Here is a 27,705-nt window from a genome sequence, read left to right as displayed (position 1 = left end):
AAAAACAGGGAATGCCACTCCTCAGGCACCAACTGGTAAGAGTGAGGTAGAATCCTGAGACAAAAAACTCTCTCCAGTAAAGGTAGTGGTGGCAATAATAATGATAAAAGTAATGAGGAAAAACCCCAATATCTTCTTGCTTTCTCCCTGGTACAGTTATATTTTTCACGCAGACCTTCTCAAGATTCTCACTGGTAGCTTATGATACTGTTTACACCAAATAGATCACAGGTGTGTGCTGCAGACTAAATAGTATTTCATGTGATATATTTATGCATATATTTTATTGTATAATATGTATTGTGCATTAAAATAGCTATTAACTGCTCATTATCTACAAGGTTCTATTCAAGTATGAAGTTACAGGATAAACACTACCAGATCTGGAATGATGTGATCTTTGGGTAGAGTTACAGGCAAAAATTACAAGGCTGAAAAATGAGCAGTGGGATGAGAACAGTGTGATTTAAGAATCAAGGACAATCACTTTTTAGGAGAAACCCAGCATGACATTGTTTCAAAATTCAGTAGTTCCAGGTGAGAAAAACAGCACTTGTGAAACCAGAGTGAAGGTAGTGCTGCAGCCACCTGGCAGTGTGCAGATGAAAGGTTATAGGTGCGCCCTCAGCGTGGAGGGCAGGCAGCAGAGTTGGAGATGAAGGCCTGCTGACAGTACAGACTCAGACACTGTGTAGTGAGTTGCTGTGGAAACTCCATGTGCACCTCAGTTTGATGCAGTGTTCCAGTTAAGAGGAAGTTTCAGCTCCTAGCACTGTATCACAGTTTGTGAATGAATCCACACTTGAGTCCAGTCATGTACTGTGTCTGCCCTGAAGAGTTTATATGCCCAGCTTTACAGACCCCTCACTGAGTGTGGGGAAACCCTAAGTATTTGCTATTATGTGAAGGCAGCACATACGATGCTTTATGTGTGATCCCCTTTCCTCTTTTATTAATGTTGCATAACCATCCTACTGAATAACAATATTGTCAAACAGAAATATAAAGAACGTCTGAGCTCAGCTTCTTCTCATACTTCATGAACTGCTGCACAATTTTGTAAATACAATAAAGGTATTCTGCACTCAGTACAGTGCTTTGTGTCAGAGAAGCCTTTAAACTGACAACATACGACTTCTATTTGATCTCTGCTTTGGAGATCTGCTTAAAATCCTGTCAAACCTTTTAGCAAGATGTATGGAAGAAAAAATAATAAAGTAAACTTTTCCATTAAACAAAGTTATTGTTACATTTTACATGAACTGAATTTCAAAGCATTTCAAAAATCCCTGAATTTTGTTTGTTTTATAGTTTGTGTTCATATTTAGGAAGTGTTTGATGATCTTCAAAAGATCTACCCTCTGCAGTTTCCTTTTATCCAATTTCAAGTGAGACAATGAATGAAAGAAAAAAGTTACTTATTTAGATAGAGTTTTGTGACTTCATTAAGCACAAGAACAAGGAATGGGGTCAAGTATCTGTCCCAGACAGATTACTCTCTCTGAAAGGGAATTAAAGAACAGTTTGATAAAGCAGCATTTTTCAGTCTGCTGCACTTCTTACCAAGGTTATAACAGATATCTTGGAAACTGTAGTAATTAAAACATGTAGTTCCTCCTCTAAAATCTTTTAAAGGAGGAAACAGTCAATATGAGTATTTCTTTTGCTTTCATGTTTTCTGGCTCACTGGTGGGGTTTTTTTCAATTTATTTTTCTTTTTTTTTCCTCTTGGCATATTTTTTACATATTCTCTGATGAAAAATATGTTGGATTACACTTCTTTTTGCTCACAAGATATATTTGAAATACATGATTAAATTGAAAAATACAAAATGAGAACTGGATCTTAATTTTTTAATATAGAGAGTAGCTTTAGGTGTTACTGACCATATTGATAGTAAAAAAAACCCTAAAATTTTGAATCAATGTACTTTGTACCTTGAAAAGTAAATAGATAAAAGTAAAATAGATTGATACAGAAACAAAGGAAAGGGAGATATGCATAACCTCTGTTATGTCATAACATGTATTTCAGTGCTACATTTTTTAGGTATTATATCATATGCAGATTTTAAGTTCTTTAGTTATACCTACATTATACTAATCTATGCATATCACATAACCACACAGAGAGCACTGTGAAATATATACATTTTCTTTAAATGCTACAGCTTGAGGTGTTAGTCCTGAAAATACTATTTACATAGAGCATATTCAATGGGTATGTTGTAGTTTACCTGTTCACCTAAATTCACCCTGATACTTCCAACACAAGGTTGTGAACCAAAATACGGAGACAGAATATCAACAGTAATTACTTTAAGATCAGTAAAGATTATTTCTCCTGGCAAACTCCATACCTGTCAATGTTTGCATAATTTAAGACTTGCAGATACTACTACAGATATAGTTGATTTTTATCGAAGAAATGGTGCATATTGGTAATATTCAGTGAATTGTAGTTAATAAATGAAATTACAATCACATACAAGATATTTTTTCTCATTTGGGGGAGTGAGAAATCGTTTTCATCTTTCTGGGCTGGGGAGGCAGTTCATGTTGTCAAGATGAAAGCAGGTTTCTGGAACTGAGCAGGTATCTGGAAGGCACTGAAGTATGGAAGTGGCCTCTGCAGTCAAGAACTAAAGAGCTCTTTAGTTCCTGATATACCATGATAGCATTTTTCTGTTTGACATAAAAAAGTCAGTAGTTACTCATGGAACACATGTGCTAGATAGGTAATGTTGCATTACATTTTTCAAGGCTGGCAGTGCTTTAGTTTTCAGTTACCATAGGTGGAGAAGCTATGTCCCTTCTTTACAAAAAACTGCTACAGCTGGATCTCTCTATTAGAATATAAGAGGTGTGGCTTCATTTGCTTTGTATCTATAAAAGAATTTTAAAGTGTATCTGATGCTTGCTAGCAGAATCATCTTGTCAGTGTTGCCAAAGGCTCTTGTTTCATTTTGCCTAGGGAATTAAAAATTAGAGGTGAAGAAATGGAAGTGAACATGAATATGTTTTTCCAAGCTAGTAGTTCAGTGCTCACAAGGTAACAGTGAATATTGATTCATGAGTTACTTCAGATTTTTTTTTCCAACTGTTTAATGTATGAGTTTCTTCAAAGAAGTATTCCTTCTCCCTTATTTAATGCCCTACCCACTGTGCTAAAGAGATTAGTCAACATTTTTTTGCTTTGTGACTGATTTTCAAATCTTTTTGTGTGAGGCAGCAGTCATAGAAGATTCATGTTCAAATCCCCAGAGGCAAAAGGAATTGAATTTAGGTGTCACACATCCTGGCTGCATGTGTTAATTATGATATAAAGAAGTAGCAGCAGTATCAGGTAGTGTAAATATTTTTAAAGAAAAAACATGAAAACATTTTGCCATGCCATTTTCCCATAGTATTCAGTAAAATATTAGGGCCTTGAAGGGGAGACATGCCTTTGACTGCTTAAGCTTTTCCTGCTGCCAAGGCTAGACTCAGTATTGCATTTCGTTGAGTTTCTAGTTCATAATTATGGGAAGCGTGGCAATGCAGTTCTGGATGGCAGGGTGTGGGAGCAGTTAGAAAAATGGTCAGTTGAAGTCCTTGGGGCATAAGTTCTGCTGTATATCTGGGCATTGGTCACAAATAGCAGAGATTTCAATTAGCACACTTAGAAGCTCCAACAGCTTTGAGAAAAAAGGAATTTTTCTATGGATGAGGACAACATTTCTTTGAAAAAAAAAGTCACCTAAATCTCCCAGCCAAGAAATTGGGGGAGCTAATTAAACATGGCCTTGACTTGATATCCTAAGATTAGCAAATTACGGCTAGAAAACTTTAACCTGAGCTGTGACAGGCTTTGAATATATTGAGGAAGGGAAATTACAAAGAAGGGCTTAACTTTCTTTGAAAGCCTCTTTCTGGGGTCTGTGTTAGTGATTTGCTGACTGACACAAGATGAGGTAGGGAACTTGACTGGCGACATGACATGAGCTAGCCTTTGTCATGATAATGAACGGAATGATGGGGCCTGATGAAACTGAAGAGCTGTCAGATATTTGCAAGGGATTTGAAAAAGGGTAACATGAATATGGTTTTATAGCATGGGTTGGAGGTATATGAGGGCCAACTTGAGTCTGTCAGAGAACTTTGCCATGTAATTGAAGTTTAGTAAATAATTGATCATGTTAGAATACATCTGCTTCTTTGTGAGATTACCATATTTTAGAAGGGTAGTAGTATTTTGATTTTAGTTTGTAACTCTCATTATCTCTTATATGTCAATACTTTTATTCACAGATCTAAAATTACCATGGCTTTGAACCTTGGAACATAGACCTATTGGATCAAGAAATGTGTCAAGTTCTAGATTTTGGAAAGCTCATTGTACACTTTCTCTATAACTGCATATGTCTTAGTGGTTTATAGTCACTGAAACAAAATGTAGAATATTGCATGAACATTAAGTAAGAAAAAATCCCTTGCTTCCATACTTTTTTTCTCTTCAACAATGTACTTGTGTTTTCTAGTTCTTTAAAGGATGTAGATAAGAAGATACTGATGAGGCCTAAGGGACCGTTGGTTTTTTGCATGCCTTTACCCAGGCAAGCACTTGTTTGCAGAAAAGTAGTGTAGAGTACTGGTGTTGTAAATGTTTTACATTAATGTGGCATTAATTTTGGCATTGCTTTGAATTACATTATATAAACTTAATCAGTCCCACCTTCTTCCTAAAATCCGGGACAAAAATAGCAACATATGGATATGTACACACCAACAGGTACAGAGAGACATTTATATGAAGCCATATGTGATAAGTATCACACACTTGACATGCTTTACCATAGAAGTATTGAAGTAAAAATCTAATTTCTCAGTGTACTACAGTTCTTTGAAACATTTAGGCAATGTAAAGTGACTTTGAACATGTTAGAAATACCTTATGCATTCTACATTCTCCAACAGGGAGAGAGTTCTTCTGTCTGAAGCTTGGTGGCAAGGGTTCTTATTCTCCAACATCCTTCTGCCTGTTAAATATAATGTAGCTCAAATTTGAAGCTAAGGAAGAGGAGAATATAAAGCTCTACATTAAAACAGCGAATGAGCTCTAACTTAACATGCTAGATAAAGATCCTAAACCAGTTTATTGGTGATTTCCTTTTTCATTTTGCCTATGGAGATCCCAAACACAGACTAAAAATGAGGCTTCATGTAAGATTGCCTTTGGCTCATTCCCCCTTCCCTTGTTCCCCTTTTCATCCTTACTTCCCTCCTTTTCACTTCCCTTCATCCATCCCTGCCGTCCTCTCCTTCTCCTTCTTGCTCCCTTTCTTTCTTCAGATTCATTGTAGGGAGGAAGTAAAAAATACACTCTTTTTATACTTTTCAAAAGCAAGAGGGACATAAATTTGGTATCTGTGAAGCCTCGGAAATGTAAAACCAAAATGTTTAGACTGCTTATTTGCAAATAGAAATCATATATTGCTTCTTGAATTCTTCTCAAATAAATGCTTTACCATCCTAAAACCCCTAAAAATCTATTAAATATTTTTAGAAAAACCACAGATTTTTTCTAAACCTACACCTTCTTTGATAGAGTGTATCTGTTATTTTACAATTAATTGTAAAATACATTAATTTATTATTTTTTTTTACATTGATTTATTATCATTTTATCTGTTTTGTTTTTACAAAAATCCAAATGAGGTCTAATGATGTTTCGGTCAAAAAACCACCAGGTATTTTATCCCTAGACTGAAAAATGAGATATCAATATCAATTTCATACACCTAAAAACAAGCTGAAGATTAATTGCTAGTATGTTAATGATAATGTGGGATTTTTTAAGGTATTTTTAGGTCATTTTTAAGTAGTTTTAATATCTGTTTGAACAGTACACCAATATTATTTGCTGTCCCTTAGATGTTTTCATCTATGTGGTGGAATTTATGTTGCATATTTGGCATAATTTTATTAGTCTTTATTCAAAATTCAAACTGAGTCCATGGTCTGGAACATACCACTCCTTCTGCTCTTTACTATTTTCTTTACTGGGGAGCTACAACAAGAAATGTCTAATGAAAGTGTCAATTGGTGCCTACTACAGATGGCTGTGAAAAACACTCACCTACTCTTTACCCAGAAAGGAAAGGATCTGTCTCCTTGGCATTGACTGATGTCAATAAATGTTGGTTTGTTTATTCTTTTATTCGTTTTATTCCAGGTAGAGAAAAACATATTTGAATGCTCTTGATTTAGTACCAGATTGTTTTTTGATTTGTTTTTTTGGTTTTGTTTCCTTTTTTTGAGCTTACTTTTTTAAATACTTATTTGTAAAGCTGAATACAGAGGAAAAATCAATATTTTGCTTATTTGAAATGTTACCACAATAACTATATTTCAGTGGAGCATTCAATTTTTATGGTATCCAGGCTAACCTGCATTATTGGTTAGTCTGATGGGAGGACTAGGGGATAAATTGAAGGTAAAAGCATGTAAGTGCACATAATAAACAGACCCAGTCAAATACAGGAGATGGCAACTTTGATAGGGTTTCTAGGAGTTGGTCCGACAGATGAGACCTTATAGGAATATACTTTTCCTAGATAGCCTGTTATAGATTTCATAGAGTCTAAGTATTATTGCTAATAACTCATATTTTCTGGAATTGGATAATTCACTTCTTTTGTTTTAATGTGTCTATTTTCTTTAGCTGAATGTGGAGCAACTGTCTCTGGAAATGAAGGAACATTATTGTCTCCCAATTTTCCATCTAATTATGACAACAACCATGAATGCATCTATAAAATTGAAACTGAGGCAGGAAAAGGGATCCGTCTTAGACCCAGGACCTTTCAGCTGCATGAGGGAGATATTGTTAAGGTAATAAGAAAAATTATTTCACTTTCTATGCTAACTATTCACATTGCATGAATAAATCTGTTTCAATGGCAATTATCTTTCTTTTCATATCCAATAGGTGGATAGCGTCACTGCCTTGATACTAGATTCAAGGAAACTATTGGAGACATTGTGATTTCAATTACATTTCTGGAAGTATTAGACTGTTTAAAGTGGTTTAAATCTTAAAAGGAAACCTAAAATTTGAACTTGGATTTGGAATATCCAGTATTTTTCTCTCTTTACACAATATTTGTAAGTGTAACACAGGGATTTATGTTTTTTTCCCTAAATGGAAACTAACATTACGATATTGACTATAACTTATAGAACTATAACTTAGTTATAGAAGCTGTCTTTCATTCTTTTACATTGCAAGCACCATTTGAAACATGGCCTAAATATATATAGATTTTGAGCATGTTCTTTTCTACAGCATGGTAATAAGTTGCTTTTTCCTGTTGCATTCGTGTATGTACTGAAAATCCTAATATTCAGCTGAAGTACTGACCATACATTAAATTAGTTTTTCAATTTTAATGTCCCCAAATTTTTGGTTAATTAATACTTAAAATCACAAAGTATTCAGAATTCAGTTAGCAATTTCCTTTCTGGATATCTTCCAGCAACCCATTTAACATGTTAGAAATTGCTGTCTCTTAATTTTTTTAATTTGCAACAAGTGCTTCTCACAAGGAGTTTAAAGATATAATTGCTATGGATCAAATATTGGTGGCTATACTTTTATCCATTTCATCATCTTACAAGCTTCCTTGTATAATTAAGTGTGACAATTAATTTCCTGCAAAAAACAAGGCGTTTACAGACAGGATGAAGGTGGAGAGGAAAAAAAGGCTTCATTTTAATATAGACATTTATATCTTTGTTATTATATCTCTTCTTTTCCACAAGTACTTCATTTGACCATGAAATAAGCAAAATTTATAGTTCAGTTTATAGATTAGAAAGTTACATTCAAAACAACAGCATTTTCTCCGTTTTTACCCACAAAAACATTGATAAGAAATGCTACCACGTATAAAACAGTGCAAGACCTTGGTTTTGCTTTTAGACCAAAGGGAATTGAGTAGGTGGACGAAATATGTGGTTTGTATTGTCCTTTGCTCCTATTATCCATGGTCTGACAGTGCAGATCCCCAACAGTATTTTTGCTTTGAAGAGATGCAGCAGGGAAGAAAGAACTTAATTGCCCTCTGAGTTGCTAGAATGTGGTACATAAGTCTCTCAGAAGCTTTGCAGATATATGGTTTGTAAATAATTTAATAAACTACTTAAAAATCTACAACAAAAAATCCCTTAGAAAACTCTAAAGAAACATTCAAGAAATTCAGTTATCCTTCAGAAAATCTCATGTGTAATGTGTCCAGCATACTTAGCGATATTCCCTGGAGATACAAGAAAGATTTGCCTGAGACAAAACTGTTCTGAGCAAACTGTTAGATACTTTATTTTATAGACCTTTTAGCACAATGCTTCAGAGGATCCAAAGGAAGCAAAGGCAAAATTGTGGTGTTGTCTGAACTGCAAGGACTGTTCTCTGGTTTTGAGTCAGCTCCCGCAGCACAGCTTCCATTTATACAATTAAGCCCTCTTCCACCAATTAAGGTCTCTCTATTACCTGCATTGATGAAAACAAAGTCTATTTCCTCTCTATTCCCGTGCCAGGATGTCATTTTACATATTTCCATTGGAATCAGCATGTTGGCAGGGTTATAGACTTTAAAGCTTGCTTTGTTTCCTATCTGCACCCAAAATATGAGCAAAATGTGTTATAAACCCCAGCCTATCTTGTGCTCCACTGTGGAAGCTGCAAGATGCACTAAGCTTAAGAGTATTTATAAACCTTGTGCTGAAATACAGGGCATTTTCCCAGCTCAGTATCTCACTCTGCTTTACAAGAAAATCTCTATGTGCATAATGTCGCTCTGGGTATGAGCGCCCATCCCTGGCAGCAGCTGCAGCTCCATGAGGGGAGGCCGGGGCTGCCCCAGCCGGACACAGCTGGTTCCAGCCAGGCACAGCCGGTTCCAGCCAGGCACAGCCGGTTCCAGCCAGACACAGCAGGTTCCAGCCAGACACAGCCGGTTCCAGCCAGGCACAGCCGGTTCCAGCCAGACACAGCCGGTTCCAGCCAGACACAGCCGGTTCCAGCCAGGCACAGCAGGTTCCAGCCAGACACAGCCGGTTCCAGGCAGACACAGCCGGTTCCAGGCAGACACAGCACGTTCCAGCCAGGCACAGCAGGTTCCAGCCAGACACAGCTGGTTCCAGCCAGGCACAGCTGGTTCCAGCCAGACACAGCCGGTTCCAGCCAGACACAGCTGGTTCCAGCCAGGCACAGCCGGTTCCAGCCGAATCCATCTGCCCACCGCAGGGCATGGCTGAGCCGCGGCTAGGGCAGGGGCACCTTGGGGAAACGTAGCTAAAGAAGGGCAAAAAATGCTGCACAGAAGTGCGTGATAAAGTGGGCCGATAAAAGCCTGTGACAATAATGTAATAATCCTGTGAGAAATGACTGCTCAATTTTAAAATTTTAAGAGTTTAATAAACATTAACAGAAAATACAACAAAAGGATTAAATAAGGAAAAATTAGAGCACTGGGAGCCCCTGTGACTATCTGCCATGTGCTCATCTTCAAATGGATGCTCTGCCTTTTATACCTCTAGTCCCTCCTAAAGTCTCATCAGTCAACTCCTTCCTTGCCATCCAGTGGTGGAGATCACTTTCTTATATCTTGATTGGAAGTCAGGTGTTACCATAGTAACAAGTTAACCCTCCCCAAATTCCCTGACTACCAAGGGCATCCGGTGATAACAGTGGAAGGGGGAGGACATATTACAGTAACAGAACTATACATTTACAAAACTTCTCTTAACATACATGTGATGTTCACCCCTTAATTGTGAGAGCCAATCACCTCATTATTCATCTCTAAGAATCCCAAGATCAACCCACCAGGAGTGTCAGACAAAGCATATAACATTACAGTTTGAGGTAAGATCTCTTCAAACTCCATGAGGGGGTAGTGAAAGGATTTCAGAATGTTAGCAGTGTCAGCAAACTATACAGGCCTTGCCTGCCCAGCTTCCAAGGAATATTTTAAAAGTGTGTCCTTTGGAATGATTTTACGCTATAAAATCTCTGCAGTTAAGGAAATTGGGTAAGTTTAGTTGTAAGTAATTTCTTTTTACTGTCAGAATAAGAAACTTCAAGAAACGTCAAGAAACTCTAGCCAGCATTTCCTTCTCCTTCAGGTGAGTATTGTACATTCCCACAGCAGGTGCAGATACATTAACACTGTTATTGGAGCATTTCTCCTCATGAATAACTGTAATGCTGTCCTGTTCTTTTGTCTGCATTTTTAGACCTAGTAAGAAAAACAAACTCTTTCATAGATTTTCTTTCAAAAATAGGGAAAAAGAGGCATCCCTGAATACTTTGGCTTAATTAATTCTAAATATAGCTCCAAACAACGCTGTGATCTTCCCTCACTGTCCCCCAGACCAGCTTCTGCAGTTTGACTTCACCTCTAATGTTAAATTCGTGCACCTTGCACAATAAGGTAGCTCACTGGAGCTGTGTCTCAGAAACAGCTCCTGGCCTATGCAGGCTCTGCACCTATGCTTTCTCAGGGAAGGTTTGTGAAGGCGTGTTAGTAAGTCTGCTTTAATGTGTTCCAGGGATGCACTGACAATAGATACTGTGTAGACAATCAAGTTGTGATGACTTGACTCTTACTCTATTACTATTTACTTGCTTTGAAACTATAAACTAATCTGCAGCTCTATATATCAGCTCAGTATTCAAGTGGGAACATTGAGGCTGGATATTGTGGCTGTAAAGTGTATGGAATGGCATATAATTTGCAAGAGTATTTCTGGCATCAGTAAGACAAGTGCGTGAGGAAGGGTCAAACCTATTGCTTTCAAGAAGAATCTGTGCAGGTTAATGTCTGTAATTTACGAGCAAATGTTCTATAGTTGTGACAAAATTTGAACTTGAATTAATGGGATAGAAATTTCAATTCAAGTAAAGTAATAGAAACAGTTTCACCATTTTGAAGGACATATGACAAAAGTGAATACTTGGATTATCGCTTTATTTTAGAGCTTATCCTTTCTCACTCACTAACACTTCATCCTCCTGGTTCTTCCTGTTTTAACTGCCACTTGAAGATTCACAGTTCTTTACAGTGGCTGCTTATGCCAGAATCTTTATAATGCAATTGCAGTGAATTTATCAAAGGTAAGAGGAAAAGCAGAATGTAATATTCTGATTTTCATCTCTTTTGCAAAATAGACCTTTTTTTTTCCTTCATGACTGAGGAAATTGTAATTGCAGCATGTGAATTGTATTTCAAATGGGTTCTCCTAAATAAGTTAAATGTATGCACTAAATATGAATGAATAGTGACAAATAGTCTAGACTAGTTTATTAAATTCTGTATCTCTGGAATCAGTGGCATATGACATGACACAATGGTTGTACACAAGCTGTTGGGAGTGATCCTGGGCCCACATTAATTAGCATCACAAGCAGTGGTGAAAAAGCGTTTTCTTTCCTAGAATGGTTCAACCAACTTTCCAGTGTGGACAAGGGAAATTCAGTGCTTCTCTTTGTTCACTAATAATGTTTCACTTGCTTCATAAGCACTTGCTTATGTCTGTAAAGTGAACAACAGATGGACAAGTGTCACCAAAAAATGTACCAGCCTTTTTCTTTTTGCTTTTTGTTGTTGTTGGGGTGGTTTGTTTTGGGTTTTGGGGGGGTTTTTTTGTTGTTGTTGTTGTTTTTTGTTGTTGGTGGGTTTTTTTTGTTTGGTTTGGGTTTTTTTTACAGCTGTTTTCACAGGATCGCTCATATCTAATTTTAATTTCATGAAACACACTTTTTATTTGGGTCTAGATTAATCTTGAGGGATTCTATTACTTAACTTGTTAGTCCTCAGGTAGGAAGAGTAGCTCTAACAGTCAATGAGGTAGAACAATGTTGAAACAAGATGTCTGTAATCTTTACCTGTGGGGTTTTATGTTTGTTTGTTTTATAGATGAATAAAAATATTTTCTTAAACATAGGCAGCATTTTCAATTGATAACAATTATTAAAGCATTTTTAATTAATGGCTATTATTAGAGCATTCCATTTCAAGTATTATCTCCCAGATCAAGTATAATATATCTATGGAAATAAATCTTATGGGGAACAAAAGATTCTTTACTTTGTACGAAGATTTCCAGCTCTGATAAATAACGCATAATCTGTCCATGGAATCGATCAGTAACTCTGTCCCAAGACAATGCTTAGAAGCTTCCAAGTAATTTTTTAGATACTCTTAGCATAGCCTAAAGTTATATTTCTTCCAAGAAAGGTGGACCTTAAGTACGTGTAACTGCTTGCATGAAGCTTAAATATAAGGGGTTGTATCTTCTGAGACGTCTCATCTGTGTGCCTTGGTATAAGACAATCTTTGCATCAATAATAAAGATGGAATGTAATCTTCTATCAATTGCTAGCACAATATATTGTTTTTCAAATGTTTCCTTTAGAGTAAGTAATTATTTATATCTTTGTAGGTTTATAAAAGTAAACACATGAGTAAACAGTTTCTTAGAAAAACTTTATGCATGTTGTTTTTATTATTTTATTTTGTTAATGACATTTGAGATGAACATGGTACTTTCAAGACATCTACGTATGGATGGCATGCTGGTATTTTCTCCACAAAAAATAGAACTGCTTTTAATTGCTGGCCCTCACCTACAAATGTTGCAATGGTCTGTCATCTCAAAAGAAGCATTTCTAAATTTTGTTAATAGATCAAGATGGGCATTCAAATAGGAAGAACTGCCTGTGACCCAGATGTAGCAATTTAGATTGTTCAATGGGTCACTCCTGCTTCTCACTGGAATCAGTGTAAATCCGCACCGTACCACAAGGTCTGCTAGTGGAGGGACAAAGATCCAGTGCTTGAAATATTTACTGTAATGGTAGCTTTTACTGTAATGGTAGCTTTTGTGCTGGTTCTCTCCAGTCACTCTTGGACACATGAGATAAGGACAAACTATCACTTCATATCAGAAACCAGCTGCTCAAATCCATTTCTTTCTATTGTATAAGCACTGACATGACATTTCACGTATGGTGTGTATTTACACACTTTATATTGTACTTCATTTTTCTGTGAGAAAGTAGAGGACAATTATTTAATTTAAAGAAGAAATTAGCTTTTTAAGGTCATCTTGAGAAAACAAACCAACAAACAAAACAAAACTGCAGAAGGCTATTTTTGTACTTTGTGGGTTTCAAGGTTTTGCAATAAGAAAACAAATAATGTCCCTGGCAAGATTTTGTACTTCTCATGTATTTGTGAACAGTCAAAATGGCATTCTTAAGAATTTCAGGATTTGAAAAAGTACATATGTTGATATTGTTCAAAGTTTTCACTAAAGTAACATGGCAAATGGGAACATCTCTACAATTAATTTGGAAATAGACTCGCATATCTTTTTGAAAATTTACCAGTCTTTGTTAAATCCGATAGTAAACCAAAATTGCTGCAGGCTTAGAGCCTGAGATAAAAGATGACAGTTTGACTTAGAATCTCATTTTTGCTGTTGATATATTGAGACAGGAGAGAACAGAGTAGTCTGTAAGGGTTTACCTTCAATGGTAATTTCAGAACTTATACTTCTGTTCGCCTTTGTGAATAATCCAGAAAACAATCTGAGTTAACCAAACCTCAGAAGACAGAATTGCATATAAATGTTAATTTCTCTCAAGATGAGCTTGCAAAACTGAAAAGGCAAAAGACCTTTCAGTAAATAAAACACTTGAAGGGGCACAGAATATTCAAAATTTCCCTGAACTGTATAACCCAGGGCTATATATCTCTCAAAATAGATACATTAAGGTTTTGGATAAACTATTGGCAATACATTGTTAACTTTGGAATTATTGTATAAATTAAAATCTTTCATCTATTTCGATTTGATGTCCAATTTCATGCTCTTATTTCTGCAAGGTGTATGATGGAAAAGACAGTTCTTCACGCTCTCTTGGAATCTTCACCAAAAATGACATGATGGGAGTTATTCTTAATAGCACCTCTAACCATATGTGGATAGAGTTTAATACCAATGGATCTGATACTGACCAAGGATTTCAGCTGACTTATACAAGTAAGTAGCTCATAGATATGATCTGATTGATTGCTTTGTAGGGAAATTTTTATTTCTCAGCTGTAGTGATTTCTTTTTGAATGTTGAAGGTAATTTCCTGGAATATACTGTGGTTAAGAGACCGTGCTTTCTTTGTCTACATGACTGGATAGGTGTTAGTAATATAAAAACACTGTTGAAAGCAAATGTGTGCATTTTTAAACCTAGAAAGCATAATTATTTTTAAGATTTACTTATGATGCTGTGACATATATGTGGGTTGAATATATTAGTTGTTAAATTTTAGCAGAAAATGAACAGAAAGTCATGGTAAATGGAAGATTAAATCTCTGCAGTCAGTCAAATTTGACAAAAGAAAAGAGAAGAGAAGAGAAGAGAAGAGAAGAGAAGAGAAGAGAAAAAGAGAAAGAGAAAGAAAAAGAAAAGGAAAAAGAAAAAGAAAAGGAAAAAGAAAAAGAAAAAGAAAAAGAAAAAGAAAAAGAAAAAGAAAAAGAAAAAGAAAAAGAAAAAGAAAAAGAAAAAGAAAAAGAGAAAGAAAAAGAAAAAGAGAAAAAATGAGTACCTGGGTATAAACTCTTAATCTGGCCTGACTGCAGGTCAGGATCAGAGTGGAGTATATACTGGAAGGAGACCAGAATGAACAAGTTTTCACAAACAGTGCCCTTGTCCCACAGACTGTATACAATTAATTGAATTCTATTTTGCTGGGAAAACAATGATTTTTTGTGGGGAATAATTCTGGGGATAACTAGTTTTTTTCCAACACACATAAAAGGATATTTTCCAGGTTCAAGGAATCTCCAAGTTCCATTTACTTTCAATTTATTATCTTATACATTACTTTCCATGAATTGCTGTGGAATCTTGCAGAGCAGAGCACCACAACATAGTGTGTTACAGAAATTGAATCATTGCACAGTTTAGTACATCTGATGTTTTCTCCTAGGTTTGGAGCAAGCTGTGGAATATTCTTTTAGATTTTTTTTCTTACAGAACCACTGAAGAATGGCTAGGGAAATCTGCTCTAATTTGCCTAGAGAAACTGCAGACATTTTCCTGTGGAAGTAAAGGAACAAAAGATCTGTTTTAAAAACAATCTTATTTTAAGGGCTCTGATTTCAGGGGTCTTGAATCAGCTCTTTTTAAATGCTGCTTGCGTGACCATTTCCACCTACTGTTTCTGAATGTAATTTTACTTAGAAATATAATTTTGTCTAATTTCTACATCCAAATGCTTGATTTTGTTGCACTTTATTTTAAGATTTCCTCTCCTGCACCATATTTTTCTGTGTAAAATAAGATACTATAATTCATGTCTTAAGGCTTTTTTTCCTGACTGTTTGTTTAGTTTTTAAACTGTGTTTTCTATTCTTCCAAGTATTTCCACATTTTCTGCAGTGTGTAGACTGAATTTGACATAATCTTCTAACTAAGATTCTACGTAATTATCTTTTAAGTAATTTTAGTACTGGGTAGAGAGGCAAAATTTATTTTCCTCTATCTGCATAACACTTTATATTATTTCATTTTGGTTGCCAAGTGTCTAATTTTTTTATCATATGTTTTCAATTTGCAGCCATTCATGTTGAAACGCTTATCTCTATGGACTTCTCTTCCTAATTTCTCTAACATGAGACAATCCCCAGTTTTAAATACAAACTAATACTTTATTTCTCACATCTATTTTCAGGAAACCAAATTCAATATAATAAATTTTTAGACAGTGACCGTCTAACCAGGTGATTTCCTTCTGCTTATTTCCAGACCCTTCAGTGTGATATTTTTCACCATTCAAAAATTAATGCAAGTAAAATACAAGCAGAAGATGTATTCTTTTGCAGTGCATTGAAAACTGGCTGCAGTGCTGACTCACATTCTTTTTCTGAAAGTCCTGTCCTAGTAATATCTTAGAGATTATATATAGCAGAAATTTATACTCATTATTTCATGGATTTTGAATTTTTTGGTGCACTTAAAATTCAGTTACCAAACAAATATTTCAATTTTTAATTGAAATGAAAATTTACATGAAATTTAATTTACATGAAATTTAATTTACATGAAATACAAAATGATAATTATCTTTTTTGGATTAAAACATCTAGTTTACAGCAGAATTGACTGAACGATTACTCTGAAGTTTATTCACTTTTCAGATTGAACCATAATGCCATATATTTTAAAAATACTAAAACAAATAAAAAAGGTGATAAAATATAATTTCACTGAAGGAAATGAGAAATATATGCTGGAGTGAATGAAATTGAATAATTAATATCATAACACAGAGATAGGAGAAGTGCTGGTCTAATAAATCAGTTTAATTAGTTCAGGTTACTTCCTATGTGATTGCCGAGTTCTTGTTACCTACAAGGCATCATCAACTGCCCTTAATTGTTGGTTTTGTAGCACTTTTCTTTCTACAATTTCTATTGAAATTTAGAAGTAAAATTGCAGGTTGTTATTAAAAAGACTAATGAGAAAGTCTGCTATTTTGTTTGTGTGCAACTACCTTTCCATCCTTTTTGATGGTGTGAATTCTGAAGGTTAAATTTAAAAATACAGTAGAAGAAAAAGCTAATGATCCATGAGGACAGAAATGTGGATAAAGAAACTTGTATCTCTGTTTTCAGAATCTCATTAACAACATAGTAAAACCAAATTTCATAAACTCAGAATTCAAGATGTTTTTATAAACTGTACAAATCAGAATATAAGCAGGAAATCTATAAAATATTCAAGTTCTAAATGAAATCTGATGAAATTTCTCATGAAATCTTCTGTAAAGGAAATCAATTCAGGTGATACTGATTGGAAGCTGGAAATTATAGTTATCTTATTCTTTGATATATAACTACAAGATGCTTTCAAGAAAATAGATTTGTCCTGATAGGTAGAGGTATTTTTTTACTAGAAAAGACCATGAAAACATCTGTACTCTTTCTCAAGTTAACTGTTTTGAGAAACTAAGAAATATTTTGAGTGAAAACTAAACTTACAGTGATTTTATTTAAGGAAACAACTTCAGAAAAATGGAAAATATTTTAGCCTGAAATTGGTAAAATAAGAGTCAATGAAATAGTAATTTGAGCAATAGCTGAACATGAGTCTACCAGAGAAGAAAAGTGAGGAACAAAGAAGGCAGCTTGTCGACTTTGTGTAAAACAAGTTTAAAAAGCCATTTCCTTATAGTGTGTTAGGAAGAATATGGTAAAGTGTCCACTTCCAGTATCTCTACGGTGCTGTCAGAGGGAATGACTGTGGACATTTATAGCTCTGTGCTGAAGAAATGGCAACATAAGTTTGATGACTTTAATTCCCTGCTAGCAGAGGACATCAGTAGCGATCTGCATGTAAAAATTTAAGTGTATGCTTATTGACATGTGTGGCAGCTTTTTTTTTTTTTTGATTTCTAGAAAATGTCTGTTTTTCTTTCATAATTGCAGTTTTCTTATTCAGGGGATCTGTTTCCCTCATCTGATTAAATCTATTCTTCCTGAGACACCTCTAATTTTTGTTGGGTAGAGAAGATTAGATACAGGGATTCCCACAGCTACTCCTGTTCACAGCTCAGTTAAAAGATTTCCCCATTCTGATATAAAGATGCCAGTGCTTTGTGCTGTCGAGTCAATGGCATTTAATGTTAAATTGACATTCGTATAAAACCCAAATCTTATTGATGCCACACAGTGACAGGCAGAGAAAGCAAAACACAGCTGTCTGGTAAAAGTAACAGCCTGCAACTTTAAATAAGGAACAGTTCAGTACAGCTTCTGAATAACAAACAGGCAGTCTCCCTGCCATGCTTAACCACTCCCTAGCACAGTCGTGGCACAAGAGGAAATTTAATGGTGTTTTGACTCATCATCCACTGAACTTACTCTGACTTGTATCACGAGTGCTTCCTTGCTCCTGTTTAATCCTCCTTCCTCTAACATAGTGTCAGTTTTCTTAGCTTTTGGAAAAACAAAAAATAGTACCTTTACATTTTATCATGCATGTCATATCCAAACATTTAGTGACCCTCTGAGTATCGTCTACTGCTGCTACTATGTGATCTATTTGGTCTTGTACAGATCACAAATCACTCAGCACTGTAGTGGCCTGGCACAATTTTCTCAGTGAAGTTCCCAAATATTTGAGAAGAAAACCCTTTCCCTTCACAGTACCATCTAGAAATCTCAAAACTCATTTCTTCTCATGGTGCCTGATGATGGATGTCTATATTCATGATGTGTAAGGACCTTTACCACTATAGAATTGCTCCTTGGACTCTTCTGAGCCCTGAGGGATTTTTCCATGTGCTTTTTACTGGCAATTGTCTGTCTGAAATAGCATGAAGTTGCTGTTGGACCTTATCTAGACATCTTCTTTTTTAGGAGAAACTTATCTAGCTATCTATGGCAATTTCATGGTTTCCCAGTCCTGTGCAGTAAATAATAGAAGCAAAAGCTTCACTTATCCACAGATTAAACCTTAAAATATACTCTAATAAGTCAGTGGAAGAGTCCATCCAGAAATACTGACAGACACTATCTGTAGGAACATGCCAGCTGCACTGGCCCACTCAGTACTATATTCTGCCTTTCAACAGACTCCTCTGTATTTCAGAAACATGAAGAACTAGTTATAGACTTTTCAAAGTCTGAAAATTATTTAGGAGTTTGTTCCATACTCTGTAGCTAGATTTTAGATTTCTGATCTGTCTGTGATTTGCTGCTGTAGATTAAAAGTGAGATTCCATGTTAGCTCCTCAGTAATTGATTTTTATTTTTATCCTTCACTTCATTGTGATGTGAAATTAGACATTCTCCTTCACTTCTGTGTTAAAATGGAAATGAGGGCTGGAAAAAATCCTACAAGCAATTTGTATTTTTGAAAATGAATGTTGTGTAGGTCCAAATCATAATTTAATGGCAACATCCTCAAATTGTGAATCCATGATGACCATGATGACCATTCTGAAAGCAGAATTCTACATGGCTATCATTTCTTTCAGAAGAATTCATGCCCCTGAGCTATGCTCCATTCCACATAACTTAGCACAGATTTAGGATCATGCATGGATCATTCTTTTTAATGAGGTTTAATATTTTCATTTGCATTTATGATTCTTTATATTTAGCATAGATAGTAGTTTTAAAATTTTCTCTTCATTGGTCTGAAGATACTTTTCAATTTAAGGAAAGAAATTTTAAATGCTTTTTTTGGACATGATGCACTGGTTTAGCATTCATGGTATTATGTTGCTGCTAAAGATTTAGTTCTAATTTTCAGTTTAAGTGCTATGTTATAATCATTCTTTAACCTTATGGCTTTCAAGGGATAGTGAAAGGTAGTGCATGGGAGGGGAATCTTAGTTGGTCTAAATTTTTATAAATTGTTTAAAGCATTTATAATAATTAATTTAAGAGAATAATGAACTTTCATTTAGCTCATTTCTTATTCTACAGTAATTGAAAAGGTTAGAATGTCAGTGAAAACAATGTTCTGAAACTGCAGACTCAGACAATTATTCTAGCACACTATCAGTCTCAAATTCAGAAATGCAGTGGCTATGCCTCAGGGTGTATAATGCCAGTTTAGCAGAACAATCCAGTAATGAAAAGAAGCTCTTCCATTTTCCTTTCTATAACTAATTTGTATATGAAATCTGTTCCAATTAGAACCTTCACACACTGCAGTAAAAATGTAAGACACCAAAACCAAATATTTTCAAATTAGTACATCTTAACCAATACATGTATGAGGTAGTCACAGGTCCTATTTAGAGCGGTACCATTATGTGACTAACCCCAAGTGAATTTAACTGCAAATGAAAATTGCATGTATAGAAAAAATTCTTTTGAAAGAAACTCAAACTTTCAGACTTTAAAAACAAAAATTAATGAAGGGAAAAAAATAGAAATAATAACTTCACTTGAGTACAAGAATTATGATATCCTGATTAATAAAATGATGACATCAGAGTCTCTTCCCTCCTTCCTCCCCTAGAAAATTAAATTGCCTTCTGCTTCCAAAATACTCAACATTTACATAGTCTCTCCATTGCCCCATACCCTCAAAACTTTGTATGACCAAAAAATAATTGGTTTTATAACAGTTTTTACAATTGAGGTTGGTTTTCACTTTTAATTTAAAGATGTGTATGAAGCTGCTACTCTGGTAAACAGAGTAGGTGCCAAATATTTTTTTATCTCTAAGACATAAACAATGAAAACCATTTATTAGGTGAATATAAGCACTGCATTAACCTTCTGTTTGAAAAATTATGTTAACCCATGCTTTGTAGATGGAAATGCTGGCATGGTGATGTTTTGCATTTTTCCCATCTCAGGAAAATCTTACCAGATTTTTGGGGAACAGATCTTTAGGCATATAGACTTTTGTGAGCAAGTGCTACCCTATGAATGAACACTCCAAAATACTTTTTCTCAACAGGCCTGGATTAGGATGGAGGTGGCCAGTTTGTCCATCTGTTTTGGGTTTGAATGGGATGGAGTTAATTTTCTTCAGTTAAGAAAACATCAAGTTAATTCTTCTTTCAGAAAGAATTTCTTCACTGAAAAGGTTGTCAAGAACTGGAAGGGGCTATGCAGGGAGATGATGTAGTTATTGTCCCTTGAAGTGTTCAAGAAACAGCTGGACTTGGCATAAATTCTATGTTTAGTTGAGATGGCGATGTTTGGTCTCAGGTTGGACTTATGATTTGGAGATCTTTTCCAACTTTGGTAATTCCAGGATTCTATGATTCTTCAGCAAATGCTGAGCAGTGCTTCACAGTGTTAGGGCCTCCTCTAGGGTTACTTGCTCTGACATGCCAGCAGGTAGGCTCAGTGTGGGCAAGAAGGTGGGAGGCAACACAGATGACCTGAATAGAATGGTGACACATGTCATGCCATGTCATTCTTAGCAATTAAATTCTGGGGAAGTGATTCTGAAGTAGCTGTTGCTGAGGGTGTGACTAGGTATCAGTCTACTGTTGATATGTGATTGGGTTTGCATCACTTGTTTGGGTTTGGGGTATTTGGGCTTTTTGCTTTGTTTTGTTTTCACTTATCAAACTGTCTTTATCTTGACTGATTCATTTTCTTGCTTTCTTCTACCTAATTCTATTCAGATCCCACTATGGGCAATTGTGAGAGCTTACCTGCCAGCAGGGGTAAACCTACCAATATCCTGTGTGGGTAGCCTGAGAAAGTGAGGATGAAGCTGTTTGGTTACAATTCCAGAGATGTAAAAGCCAAACCTAGAGAGAAGGGGAAAAAAGAGATAAAGAAGGGAATAGATAGATATGTCAGGAGCTTGGAATAAATGAATCTGCAATATCAGACTGGGGAGTCCTAAGGAGGAGTATAGAAGGCAAGAAATGCACCACAGGGTAAGGGGAAAGGTGATTTTTGGGACTAAAAGGCTAAGATACAAACATAGGAGAGGAAGATTGCCAGAGGGGCTAGCTGAGAAATAGACCAAGTACATGGAGTGGAGAACTCAAACTGCATTGGTAAAAAGGAGGGGGCAAAAATGAAACTGAGAAGAGGAAGAAACACAAGAAATAGAACAGTGGTAGCATGCTGTGTTAGGAGTACAGGCTGAATAGTCCATGATTATTAAATTGTTTTCTTCAAAAATATTTGGAGTAAAAACTATGATTTTGTTTGAATTAAAATATATGCATTGCAAATATATATCAACTAAATGAATGTTTTTTTAAAGTGCCCTGAAAAATTAAAAATAAAAATATTTAATTTCCAAATTTCCATAAATTATCATCTTTAAGTCACTGAATTACCCCTCTGGGCATAGGGTTAGAAAGAAGGAAGATGTTAACTATTTCTCATTTTCAATTAGGAAAAAAAAGGTTTGATATGTAGGTGGTATCAAACGTGTGGAAAAGGTAATTTGTTAAAGGTTATTGTGATTTGGTTCTGAAAATTACCAGTTGAAAGTCTCCTGACTTTTCTGTGTATGATTCAGAGATTCTTATCTTCTTAAAACCACTGGGTTTTCCCAGTTTTGTAATTCACATCTATTATCAAGAAATGGGCTGCTTTTTAAAATCTCTTGCTATAAACTTTAAAATGCAGTTAAGCTTTGCAGGTGAGAGAGAGTGGCTAGCAGAGATCACTGGAGGTGTCCATATGCATATGGTGTTTTACATTTATATTAACATTCTTTCTTTAGAGTATGAAAGTAAGATGTTTCAGAGATGCCAATTCAGGTAGGCTTCTTTAGTGTATTTTTTTTTCTCTACTGCTGATGTATTCATCATAGCTTAAAAATTTGACTGAAATTTGCAAGCAGATTCCAGCTAAATTCATAATCTCAGGAGTGATGGCTTAAAGATTATATTGCTTTAATATCAAAGAAGTAATCATATTTGTAGCATTATTACAGAGACCTTAGTGGGAACAGAACCCATGAATTTGTCAATGCAGTGGTTTGAACAACAGAACTGCTTTACCTTCTTTGCCACTTCAACCTAAATTTTTTTGGGGTCATATTTTAAAAAGAATCTATTTCTATGAAGCCATTATAGATGTTGTCATTATATGTATGTGCAGCTGGATTTAATGAGTTTTAGCTGGGATTTGTTCCAGAAGTTTGCTCATTTCCTCTGTTTTTCACAAAAAGACTCCTGTTTATTTGTAGTGAATCATTTCCTCTTTTCCAAGTTTTAGATGAGTAGACACTAGAGTTACTGTTAATTTATTCCTACTGCTATAATTACTAGAATTTTCCCATGAGCAAGAATTCCTGCCTGAAAACTTAAACCATTTGAACAGAACTGCCAATATCCCATTGTTCTTTAACCTGGCCTTCTTGCCTATGTTGGTCTCATGTTGACTTAAAAATGATAATTTCTCATTTGGAATTATTGTCTCACCCCTATCTGCTGGGAAAGGGAGGCTGATAAGCAGTTTCTTAAGTCAGGTAAATGACCAGCACCTAGAAACCTAGGATGATGCAGTAATCCTTCTTTCAAGCCCCTTCTTGCTGCAATTCAAATGTAAGATCTGTTTGGGTGTATTACTGTTGATTAAATTAACAGCAAATTGATTAATATAACAGTCCAATTACAAAATTTAAGCTACACAAACATGAATTTATTATTCTGTTCCATATTTCTGATACTCTTCTGCAAAATTGCAATCTTATATAGCATATACTAGATATACATAAAGTATAGTATATGCTAATATAATATATATAATATATAATATATAATATAGTATATAGTATATAGTATATAGTATATGGTATATAATGTTGGACATTTCAAATAACTTGTGGGAGCCTCTGAGATTGAAGTTTGATCTTAACTTTCTTCTGACTGACTTTTTTCCCTTTCAAATAAAATGAGTTTTCAAGCAAAATCTAGAATTACTTTGTAAAGATTTTAACAGTTTAAATGATGAATGTGAGTTTTTCTCCATTCCCTTTATTATATTAAGGAAATGTTTATATTTCAACAAATTAATATTGGTGACATCAAACCTAGTCATATTTTGTAACTGAAGATTAACAATAAATAGGAAACAGATTTTTTTCAGATTTTTTTTGGCTAAACTATGTTTTTTAATGTTTCTAATTATTTAAAACATTAGGAAAGTTATTTCATAATAAAATTGAGATTATTCCTTCAGAAGTTTATGCATATTAAAGTCACCCTGCCAAAACTATGTATACATGATATATAGGCAGAATTAGGGATACATGTAAAGAGAAGACTCTTTGTAACAAACATAGTTAAAAATGAATGCTATAAACCTATTTATTTCTATTCCTTCTGCTTCCATAAAGTTTCTAGATCGAAAGAGCTTCTTGAAACAGGATGATGGAAGGTAGACAAGATTTATGTGTTTTTTGTTACTCAGTTCTTCAGTGTATTGAGAAGTTAATTTTCAGTTCTGGGCACAATACCACTAGCCAGAATAAAAGGTGATATGTGCAGGTGGTTCACTTGTCAGTGTGGGAAGGAATAAACACAATTGGAAATGAAGGAGTCTTTTAACTTTTGGTCCTGTTTGTGCCACACTGCTTTTTGTAAGCTTGTACAATGGTTTTTCCATTTTTAATACATTCTTTACATTCATGGTGAGTTCATTCTTCTAGGGAGTTTAGAAAAGACTGTGAGGAAATGAAGGAATTTGCAAACACTTAAGTATTTGGTGTGTGTTAAGTCAAAGTATCTTGCACTGTATAACACAGGGGAAAAAAAACCCAACTTATTTCTTCTGCTTTTCTTTCCCCTCTCACAGAAAAAGGGTAAGACCAGTCTCTTCTAACAAGCCACTTACAGAATATTTTTAAGTAGTGACTGTATCAGTCATGTCCCCACTTATTATAAAAGAAGATTTAGGCATGGAAATCCTGAACATCTTTCCATAGATACTTGAAGGGAACTTCACCTTTAATCCCTGCTTGTTATATGGAGTATAAATTTGGATTAATTATTCCCCTGCTTGCTGATTGCAAAGTTTATTTGTATGCTTTCTATATATGCCCATCAGTCATCTTGCTGCAGGCACATATATTTGCATACCCATCTCTCCTAAGTATTGTTATTCATGTATTGTCTCTCAATAAAATAATAAAAAAAAACTTTCTTCTGCTACCTGGCTACCCATATTTAACTTGCTTCTTAAATTTGCAATTTTTTATTCGTATTTATTGTAGCTGAGAAAGGGAGAACAAAATGGTTGAATGCATAAATGGACAAAAAGAACTTGGTTTGAAATGGGTGGGGAAAGGCCTTAGAACTTTTTGTAATATATTTATAACAGGAGAAAGTTACAGAAAAAAATTATTTTAATTTTATATGCAAAAGACCTGATATTGACAACATGTCCTAAAAATCTCTATTTTATGTATTTTTCAGGTTTACATTATTTTTACATATTGCTTATGTTAGGAAGAATTGCTGAAATTCCTATGAGAAATTATTATCCATTGAATGACTGTTTCGTCCAAATAGTCAAAATTAATTGCTGATTGATTGCAAATCTCTTGAGAAATTAAAAGTGCATTTCTGTTTCCAAAGGATACAAAGCAGTAATTTCTGGTATCTCACTATTAGCCACATTATCCAAACACACTTCTTTCTATAGATTTTTCTATCATTCTAATTAGGTAGAGATTTTGTAATTGGCCATTTTTCCAGTACATGTGTTTTTCCTGCGGCTGTAGGTTTCAAGGCACAGTTGCACATAAGTGGATCCAAGATAGAAAGAAAATGCCAAGAACTCTTATTTTGAATTGCATAGACTTAATTAAATAGGTTATGTTACTGATGTTTAGGATGCAACAACCGCAGAATGAGTATTTGTTGACTTTACATGCATTTAGAAATCCATTATATACTCTGAACATTAACTCAAGTACCATTTCATACTTTTAATTGCTCTTTAATAGTTCAAAAAGATTCTGTGTTAAACATATAGACTACATTTATGAGCTTAAATGACTTCAGATTTAGGCAACTGTGGAAGAGTCACTGCTATCCAATGTTTTCACAGTACCTTTTTTTTAGAATAAAGCATGTTAATATTTCCTTGTATGTACTGAAATAGGATTTTTATAAGCACTTATCATTCTTTTGAAGTTATCCTGAAATCTTTTATTGCATCACTTTAAGAAGCAGAATATAGCTTATACATTACTTGTGTGTTCTTTCTTCCATGGCAAGCAGAAAAGAAAAGAGTGCCTTTTCACAATGGGCAGTGCCCATCCACTCTATACTTACATTATAGTAGGTGATATAATTATTAGAGATTATTAAAGAGTATTTAGGATCCCTTTGGTGTTTATAATATGAGCTACAAAATCCTTTTTTCATTCAAAATAATTAACCCCTCATGGCTTATCTGGTGAAATTTTCTTAGCATATTTTTGTTGCAGTAGTATTTCCTCATCTTTAGCAAACAGTAATATTATCAGGAAATATATAAGTATATACTTATTCATCCAAGTCAAGAGTATTGATACTGTTGATCTACACCTACATGCTATAGTTTTTATGTTTTAAGGACCTGTTCATCTTTAGATTAGACATCTGAAGTCTTGAAAATAACCCAGCTGGCATTTCTTCTAAAATTTCTTTGCAGTTTTTTCTGGAGGCTTTCTATGTACAGTTCTTACTACCAAGTAGCAGAGTTCAGGGTAACAGAAGTTACAGCACAGGTTCATGCTTTCAAATTTGCAAGAAGAAATATTTATTTGGCAGTTGCAATGTTCTGGGATCATATCTGAAGCCAAGATTCTATAGTCTCGAAAGTGAATTGATGCAGCATCAGGATGCCCAATATCTGGGCATCTGTCCAAATCTGATTTGAATCTGGCACAAACATGTGATTGAATTCCTTTAAAATTAATGAGCTCATACAGAAGAAAATTTGTACACATTTTGTGCTTTTATGGCAGTTTTATATATGATTTGGGACAAAGTCAGCAAGCAATAATGAATTCAACATAGCTGTAAATAAAGCTAAAATGTCAAAAGTAGTTGAACAAATTTGCACCATTTGGGACCACGATATCAAGGGCTATGATATTATATTTATTTTATTGTCAGTTCAAGTATTTCCTCTTTTCTAAAACTGTTATCTTATATCTCCATAAGTGCAGTTATAATTGACATAGTATATTTTTTGCAAAACATAAACAAGGTTTACTAAGAAAGAAAAAGAAGAGGAAGAAATAAAGCCCCACAACCTAATTTCTTGGCTTTTATTCTGATCACTAATAACACTGTGCTCATATGTTCTACTAAATCAGTCCTAATGTAACATGCATCAACATACCTTTCTGCAGGAAGTAAAAATTGGATGACTACCATAGCTCACAATTCAGTGTCCTTGTTTATTTTGTTCATTCACAGACATGTCTTAGTGTTGAACTCAAGGTTAGAGTCAGAAATTAGGGATCAAGTACCTAAATATTGCTAATTCACCTTTTAGGTGCGTACTTTTTCATGTGTCTGGCTTTAGGAGAGTGTTTCAAAATGCCTTAATACTTCTTCTAGTAGGAAATTACTTGGTTTAGATTACTTTTTTTTCATATAGCCACTGTAAGTTTACATGCAGTGTAAATGCACATGTATATATAGTAAGTAAATGGTATTCTTCCTTTCCATGTGAGCGAAGGGAACGTTTGTAGATACCTCAGGAGGTTGTCAAGTTCTTTTATAAGTACACTCTGCAGTACAGAATCCCTGAAAATTTCCCTTGGAGACACAAAATGAACGCTCTCTTCTTTATATTGACTACAGGCTTTGGAGGGTACAAACTTGAAGCTGAACTGAGAGTTCTGCTTCATGGATGCATGTAGCACATTCCACCCACTAATGGACAAAAAAGCTAGTCTAAGGAAAAAACATGAGTGCACAAAATATGGACATCAAATCTGCAGCTTCATTGCTTTGCGGCCCAGATTTACTTTTATTATACTGTACTTATTACTAATGTAGCTAATACCACAGGGCCCATCATAATTAAACTGAGTTGAAAAAAGTTGAAATTAATAGTCTACATATATTTACAAATATGCCAATGATTTTTACCCAGACAACTGGTATTTCTATATTCCTGATTATTTACATCACTTGTGACAGAG

The 27,705-nt window shown here is 34.8% G+C and overlaps 1 protein-coding gene across 2 annotated transcripts in view; it reads left to right on the top strand.

Annotated features, from left to right (window-relative positions):
- Nucleotides 1-27,705, top strand: part of CSMD1 (CUB and Sushi multiple domains 1) — a 1,069,501-nt gene that overhangs the window by 852,948 nt on the left and 188,848 nt on the right. For both annotated transcript variants that reach the window (XM_054280127.1, XM_054280126.1), the window contains exons 22-23: nt 6,704-6,873; nt 13,935-14,091. In XM_054280127.1, coding sequence (XP_054136102.1) covers nt 6,704-6,873; nt 13,935-14,091 — 327 coding nt within the window. The remainder of the gene's footprint in view (nt 1-6,703; nt 6,874-13,934; nt 14,092-27,705) is intronic.

The sequence above is a fragment of the Melozone crissalis genome, unplaced genomic scaffold (genome assembly GCF_028551555.1).
Source record: "Melozone crissalis strain CALT ecotype California unplaced genomic scaffold, PUWL_Pcris_2 ptg000027l_1, whole genome shotgun sequence".
Taxonomy (NCBI): Eukaryota; Metazoa; Chordata; class Aves; order Passeriformes; family Passerellidae; genus Melozone; species Melozone crissalis.
The sequence above is the reverse complement of the archived record's forward strand: the minus strand, read 5'-3'. Positions and strand labels throughout refer to the sequence as shown.